Below are 8,688 nucleotides of genomic sequence, written 5' to 3' on the forward strand. Positions count from 1 at the left end.
GAGCACCCAAACCAACAGGCCATATTAAACCACGTGAACCTTTAAAAGTACATAATAAATTCTGAAGAAATAAAAAAAAATTAGTTTTCGTTATTTCTTGAAAACATTACCAAAACGACTTTTAAGCTGCCCCGATACAAGATAAACTTGTATAAAACTGGGCAGTTATGATGAGATAGTAATTTTGAAAACAAAACATAGGGTTCTGTAACCTTCATATCGAAGTCAGATAAGTACAATATGTTGTAATTGAGGGATTAATTTGAAAGATCGCACTATGTTTGTCACAGCTCATCATCAACGCTTGTGCGATGCTTCAATAACCTTCTATTTTTAATCGATTGCTTTACTTAAAACTTCTGGAATCCTTTTTTGAAGTCAGATTATTGAAGTCATATATTTTTGTTTTCTGCATATTTTCACTTCACTGCAATAAAGTTCTTTTGTGTTGTTAAATATAAACATGAAGGCAATGTGAGTGGGAAAAAATATCTGCGAAACCATAAAATGTCACAAATAATTTTATTTTACAAAAACTCCTGGATAAGCTATATACAAGCTGTATAGTTATGGACCTACAGTAGTCATACTTAAAATTGCAGAAAATCTTTAATATCAACCGTATTTTTGAGGTTTGCTCTCTTTATTACAATGCATTAAAAATAGAACAATGAAACTAAACTTTCAGAGGATTTATTTGTAATATACGAAAACATTTGTAACATGATTGCTTATATTTGTAGCAATATTTTGATTATTAAAGTATTAAATGAATATTAAAATTATTAGAAATAAAACAAATTTTTACAATGAAAAAAATACGAGTTTTTCATATTTAAATAAAACAAAACTATCCAACTGATAGAAAGCCGTATAAGTCAATACACGAAAACAACCAATAACTTAGTAAAAGTTAAAATATGTATAAATGGGCGCTGCTTATTTACTTTGGTCTTCTTTGAAACGATAAACATTTTCATTCTTCAACACGTGATTCTGTTCAGCTTTTTTAATACTATAAAACCAACATGACACTAAAACTGTTTATTGTTTCTAAATCTTACTATCCACGATGTTCTATAAATTACTGTTATAGCTCTAGAACGAAGTATTTGAGTTTTGACTGAGTGATATAAAAACTATTCTTAAGTACAAATATTGACCAAAATAACGAAATTAAATAAGTAACGTTCATAAGAAATAACTGATCTTTGCCTTTTTAGATGTGTCAGTTTAGCATCCTTTAAGAATCATGATAACTAATACGTTTATTTACTCAGAAAAATGCTTCTCAATAATTATGTTATGTGTTTTCAAAGGCTTTCGGTTCAAGTCAGTAAACATTTTATGTGTACCATTAAATGCTCACTATATTTTCTGGTCAGTTTCTTCACAACCTTAAGATGTAAAAGCAATACTTTTTACCGGCTTTTAAAAGTCAAATATTATGATAATTCTATTTTAAACTAAGAAAAAGCTTGCCCCACAATGTTTTGTCCTCTCCAAAAACTACATCACAAACGAGGAATATCATAGATTTCATAAAGAAACTCTAGTTCACGATAACTTTCAAGAAAATGACCATTCCTTCTGATTTAATTGGTCGAAATAAATTCTCGCTAACAAAAACATCCAATAGTACGTAGCATGGTAACAAATATACATTTTCTTGCAATTAACAAACTAGTAAGAGAGCCAACTTTTTAACCAAATCCTGAGAAATTGAAACACAAAATCATTCTTAAGATTTATTATTCTCTTTAGGAGGTCATGAATAAAACTTTAAATAAAATCAATATTAAATCACCAAGACTAGATAGCTTCATTCAATTAAATCTGCTTTTTCATCAATTAGCAAATTTGAATATTGTTTTGTTTGACAACAATAATTAAATATTTTTCTGACTTAGCTCACAATTATTTAATGCCATTAGACAATAACCTCAATAAAAATCATTAATAAATGAAGATTCGAAATATTTCAAAGTATTATATGAAGTAAAGTTGGTAATATGAGTTTCCAAAACTGGTCGCCAGATGTCAGGTCTTGAACATAATACTATTGTTCCACAAAGCACGAGACAAAACGAAATACTGTACGTTTCTCTTTTTGTATTTCCGCATGAAAATATATTTCACCAATCATTATAAATTCACTCTGAAATAAAATAAGTTAAAGAAAACTAACATATTAAACAATTTTTAAAATATACTATTGAAAAAATCGTTTTATCGCATTACAAATGAAAGGTATGTACAGGAGAATATAACTGAGCAAATACCTTTAAAGATTTTAGAAATTTCAGAATTAACCATTATCCAAGTCAAAACGAATTCCAGTACTTGCACAGATGTACTTCTCATTATGTACCATACATGTTATCGTTTAAATGTATAATATGTTCAATCTCATATCGTTATTTCCGTCAACAAAATTAATTAGAAAACATTATCTATTTCATAAATATTTAGAACTCTATTAATAAAACTTATTGTTGTAATTAACGGCTGAAAAGTTTATACATAGCTGCTGTAAGTGGTTCATATTTTCCCAAATTGTCATTCGAAGACTCAATGAAATAATGTGAAAAGAAAATTAACTACATATCTTATAAAACATGTTTGGATACTTTCCTAAAGAGCGATAAAGTCCTGAGAAATCGGATCATTTCTAATGTTCTTGACTTTTATTATCTCACCGTGAAGTTGTACTGCACAGTTTATTGAGATGGGTTTTGGGTTTTGAAGTAATGTCTTCATAAATAGAAAATATTACATACAAGTTAGATTTTGAACAAGCTTTTGGAAAAGGTAGAGTATAATTTCATGTTTCTAGCATCATTTTCTTATATTTAAATGATACTTTTATATTACACTTTCTTTTAAATTACTCAGTTTATTATAATTATTACATTTTAGACATCTACATCTGACGATAATTCTAGCATTAGTTCCTTATTTTATAGTAAATAGAGAAGGTTCATGAGAGCTTTTGTATAAATTTAAATAATTTGTTTTATTCTTTATTAAGTCTTGTAAATATGTATATTATATTAGCATTTTTACTGGGATTGTAATAACATCATTTAGGTTTCCATTTAGATACCAGTTACGTCGATCAAGAAATTAATCTAAATTCGAAGAAATATGAATTTTCATCCAAATTAGCTACATTATTTAAACTGAAATTTACGGTTTTTATTCGCAATTGTTAATGAAGAGATTTTATAAACTAAACTTATAATCAGGAAGTAGATGTACCTTTTAATATAAACTATGATCGTGTTCAACAAGCGACAAAAATCTAAATAATGAATCAAAAGAAATATTATGCTATATGTTCTTATAAAAAAAAACTAATTTTATCATTGTTAGCAAATAAACAATATATTAATGATCAAATACTTTGAATCTCTAATTAAAAACAACTTAATCAGTCGTAACTATTGCTAATCATACCACATATCAAATTCAAATAGATTAACTGTTTTTCTATATTACTTCTAGTTTAAGTCTTTTTCCAAAGATTGTAATTCATGTGCAAAATGTACATTCTACAAGGATTATCGAGTGATTTTTCTATTTGAACTTTGAAATAAGAAATATTTCTTTGCATGTTAGTATTGAACTTGTTATGAAGTTCGTAATATTTCTTCGTTATTTTAGCATAATATTTTTATTCGTCACTAGTTTTAGTAAATGTGGCTTGATGACATTTTGTTTCGGTTTGTGTTCTCATACACATACTTTTAATAAGAAGTCTTTTTTGTCTCAGTTATGAGCATGCCTTATATTTGCATTGCTAAGAAACATGCAAAGTATTGATATCGACATAAAGTCAAAATATATTTCATACACAAATATATGAACATAAAAACTGTCAGTTCTAACAAAGCTAAGTTCTTCTGTGTTCAACAGAACCAAAATAGTAATACATAGAGTCTGTACAGATTATGAAAGCGAAGGTAAATTAGCTATCATTTCTCTGCGAATATATGAATGGTTCAACAATGCTCACAATTCTGTTTCCCATATGACAGGCACACCGTTAACCAGGCTTGTAAAATGCCTCCAAAACTTGATAGGTGGTGAAGATTATATATGCTATTTCCGAAGATGAATAAGTACACAACGAGAATTTTACATGATGTAAAACCATACGATATGACATGTAGAAGAAGGAAGTCATGTGTTCTCCTTGAAGGGGAACCATTCTCACAACAGAAAGTTTAGAAAAGCAACGGAATTCAAAACCACATTGTAAATAAATCAGAACCAAAGTCTATATCTGAAAAGTGAAGGTCATGGCTACCAAGAAAAACCCTCTGACCCATAAAGCAATTGTGATTAAGCCTAGATAACAAGTAAGCTAACAAAAGTTCATAAGCAAATGATTCACAAGATTCCAACCATATCTCAAAATGAATAGTTGCTTCAATGTCAAAGGTGGCCGAAGAAGCTGAAATCACAACAAACCCCTTCGACCACATATCTAGTAAGTCTCCTGATGCAGCTCCAATGGAGATCTGTGCCTTTGGTCTGCTTAAGCTTGGGTTTGAAAGTCAAAGACCTTATTGAAAGCTGCACACGGGAAAGGACATTGCCACAAAATGCCGCATGGCTGTTCCACAAAAAGAAACCTGATCTCATAAAAACATCACTATAAGAACATTCTTTAGAAGCAGGGAAAAGTAGATAGGGCATGACTGTTGGTTAAAGTACGGTCTTCAGTATCGCAGGAAAGTAATTATTTCGATTTTTCTTGTTTACAGACATAGAGGTAGCAATATAATAAAACCATTGAATCAATAAGAGCTGCACTCATACTAACAGGTCAAACAAAGCCACTGAAGAGGATTTTCGAAACTGTGCATTTCTTTAAAACATTTCTGTATTTAGGAAAACAAAGTAAGAGTTGATAAGGCATATATTATAGCAATAAGATTGTCATCAGTACGTCACTGGACGGCACGTTAGAATACAGATTCATTAAAAATAAAAATTAAACTGTGTTCGACTTGTTTGATGGGAAACTAAAAAATAAGATAAGTTGCTATATATCGACTTAGTAGGAACTGCCAGGCCCATACCCCGCTTATAAAGCTGCTTAGTAGGAACTGCCAGGCCATACCCCGTTTATAAAGCTGCTTAGTAGGAACTGCCGACACATAAAACAGCCTGATAATGTCTGTGGGAAGAACTATAAAAATACACCCACTTTCTAGGAACTGCAAGGTAAAACAAGTTGCTAAGCCTGATTAGTAGGAAATACCTAAACATACCCAGCCTTTTAATCTGTCTGATGGAAACTGTCAAGTTATACTGAGTCTCTTAGGCTGTTTGGTATATATGAAAAATGTCAGAACATATTTGCTTCTTAGGTCCATTTTATGAGATCTGACAAATAAGTCCATTCTTTGTCTCCAAGTCGCAAGATTCACTTTGTGAAATCAGAAAAGGTTCGCTATAGTGGTATCTATATTTGAGTTGTTACAAGAACAAAAACAGGATGAACACATAGTGTGGGATTATTAAAGTCAGTGATTGAAATTTTGAAATTAGAACTCTGTAACTTTTATAGCCATATCTTTCTAGTGCAATAACTAATATTACTTAAACATGTCAACTCTACTGAACTGAGCAGCCATTTTTAATCATAATTCCTAAGGCTTTTTTTTTTTTTTGCTAATACAACTTAACAAGTAAAGGTGTAAGTTTCTGAAACTTGTTTATGAGTTTGAATGGTATGAATAAAGGATGCTCTAAAAAAACGCGAAATGAAAGCATCTTAACCTTCTGAGTTTGATTAACTTCACAAGCTAACATGCATCAGTGTGTATATAAATATACACCGCATTGTATAAGAAATGTATTGCCATAGCTGTATTTGTATAAGAAAGTAAAAGAAAGACGTATTTTAATCTACTTTCCACAATAATAATTTAAAATCTCTACAACTAACTTCCGGTGTATTTACAACGTATTCAAGGCAGATGTGGAAGAGCATGAAGATAATGGTGTTGTTAATATCTACTAGTAAATTCTTCCAATACTGATTTTAAGAGTTCTGTAACAGCTTTCCTTGAAGAAAGACACAATGTGTGGAAACAATAGCATGGTTCTATAAAGTCATTATGAAAACTAAATTCATCTGTTTACTTTATCAGTGCAATAATGCAAATAAAACACTTTTAACAGTAGACAGTTCACGTCTGTGTTAGTAGCAACTTCAATAATGAATTTATTTTAAAACGATATCTTTATATAAAAAGATAAATTACTTATACTGGTAGCAATAGGAATAAAATGAAACGTCAACAAATGATCTACTTTTTCTCTCTCCTTTCAATATGTGGTAACGGAGAAAGGCTGCCATCCTTTCCTTGTTCATCTATCTCAGTCTCTAGCATTGCCCGAACTGTCGAATCCGAAGAGCAGGCTCGTGGTGAAGGGGACTTTGCCTTCGCCTTTCCATGAACACTTTTTCTTTTGAAAGACCCATGGTGAGAGCAAATATGCTTGGAATGCTCTGAAGAGTTCTGAGATCCTTTCAAAGGTTTCAGTTCTAAATGAAAAGTATTTTCACCTTTTGAAAGAGGAATTGGGCTACTGGAAAGCCCAGAGTTATGGGCGAATTGTTTTAATAGTTCAGTTACTTGCTCGTCTATTCGAGTCATTTTATTGCTAATTTTTTGAATTTCAAGTTTGAGGTCCACCCGTAAGTCCATAAGATTGGCTATAATCTGCTGATAGTCTGTATTAGAGATACTACGGGGATCGAACACATCACTCGGAAAAGTTCCACTGTCACTACTTCGTTCTTTATTAACAGATGTTTGATCTTCAACGTGCAGATTTCTTTGATAACTAATCTTTACATTACTGACATTTGTATTTGAATTTCCACAACTAGATGATTCTGCATCTTTTCGTTTTGGAGTAGATTGGTGTAAGTTTGGTTCACTAGCCTCTTCAATTGTTTCCTGACGACTACTCAGAATCTTAGACAACTTTCCGAAACCTTTACTCCCTGTCCCTGATCCCGGCTTTGCATCATTACTTATTTGAAAAGAGTCATTCTTTTTAGCAACAGCTTCCCCCCGATTGGTCAACGATTGATTTTCAGAATCAATCTGGTTTTCTTTGTTATTCCTACCTTCGTGATCACTACTTGTGGCTTTAAAAGAACCCCATTTTGAAGTCCTTTCTGGTTTATCAGCTTTCTCTCCAACTTCCGAAATACTGAATACTTTCACTGTGGCATTTTTATTCTTTTCGCTTCCGTTGTCAGTAGCGCTAGCTGAGGAACGTTCTCCTTTTTCCACATCAGTTGCAAGAGATGCTCCAACTTGGTTGCCGCCGACCGCTTTCTCAGGACCGGTTTTCTTAAACCGGTTGAACAGTTTTCGAACCAAGTGATCCTGAGAGAGGTCTTGCGGAGGTTCATTCTTCCGTTTCTCTGCTAATTCTTTTTCTCTCTTAACGTCAGCAACTTTGCGAAAAATCAACTGCCAAAATAAAGCAAAGTGACTTTACGAAAATAATATGTAAGAAACAAGCAAAACAACAACTAACTTTTCACAGTGATGGAAATATTTGCTAATTAGATAGGTAAACCCAATAGGTGTATTAATCAGTGGACTCCAACAGTCTAAGTACTAAACCAAATAACCTACCTTACTTCTCGAAACTTTGTGATTATGAGTATCAAGTAAAAAAATTTGTTTGAAAATTATATAATACGACTTTTTTAAACAAAAATTCCTAACCGATTAATAATTAATTGCTTAACATTTCCTGCTTGTTTAAATATAATGATAAATTAATTTTCCTATAAAACTTCTTGTGCGGCATATACTATAAACAAACTGATAATACGAATGTCCTCGCCTTGTTTTTTAAAAGACTAGGATGCGGTGGAATCGATGTAAAGTCTTTGCCGGAAGTGACACTCGTGCAACACTACGCAGGATTTAATGAGTCCCGTATGGAATTTAGATGTTCTGATAATAAAACTGGATATTTAACAGAAAACGCTGATTTTTCAATTCATTTCAAGTCCTTTTTATCTTTAGTTTACAAAATACAGAAAAAAATGGCAAAACCGAATGCTTGTCGTACATGAACAATGTCCCACGCAAAGGTAATAAATACACAAATAATAATTAATCTAAGAATGAGAATAATATATTTATTTTATTTAATAGAAGAAGAAATATAACTTAAATATGCATATTAGTACGACAAAATATTTTGTGCTAAAAAAAGGCAAAAATTATGGTTTTTTGGTTAATATTAAGTACAAATCTACACAACAGTATATTTGTGCTCTGCCCATCACAGGTGTCGAAACCCAGTTTCTAGCGTCGTAAGCCTACAGACATTATATTATTTTATTTTGAATGGTTTGTTTAAATAGATACTGCTATTTTAAAGATGAAAGAAATAATAATGCCCCATTAGTCCTTTATTTGCCGGCTAGGTCCTTAGAGGATTCTTTAATAATCACTATAGAATTTTAAAGCATCAATAAACACATTGGATAACGGCTAGGTCCTTAGAGGATTCTTTGATAATCACTATAGAATTTTAAAGCATCAATAAACACATTGGATAACGGCTAGGTCCTTAGAGGATTCTTTGATAATACTATAGAATTTTAAAGACATCAATAAACACATTGGATAA

General features: G+C 31.3%; 1 protein-coding gene across 1 annotated transcript in view; it reads right to left on the bottom strand.

The window, feature by feature from the left end:
* Positions 1 to 6,326: 6,326 nt before the first annotated feature.
* The window catches only part of LOC106478361 (potassium voltage-gated channel protein eag-like), a 127,058-nt gene continuing 124,696 nt past the window's right edge, over positions 6,327 to 8,688 (bottom strand). The window contains exon 10 of the mRNA XM_013938904.2: positions 6,327 to 7,508. Coding sequence (XP_013794358.1) covers positions 6,327 to 7,508 — 1,182 coding nt within the window. The remainder of the gene's footprint in view (positions 7,509 to 8,688) is intronic.

This window comes from Limulus polyphemus, unplaced genomic scaffold (genome assembly GCF_000517525.1).
Source record: "Limulus polyphemus unplaced genomic scaffold, Limulus_polyphemus-2.1.2 Scaffold10, whole genome shotgun sequence".
In the NCBI taxonomy this organism is placed as follows: domain Eukaryota; kingdom Metazoa; phylum Arthropoda; class Merostomata; order Xiphosura; family Limulidae; genus Limulus; species Limulus polyphemus.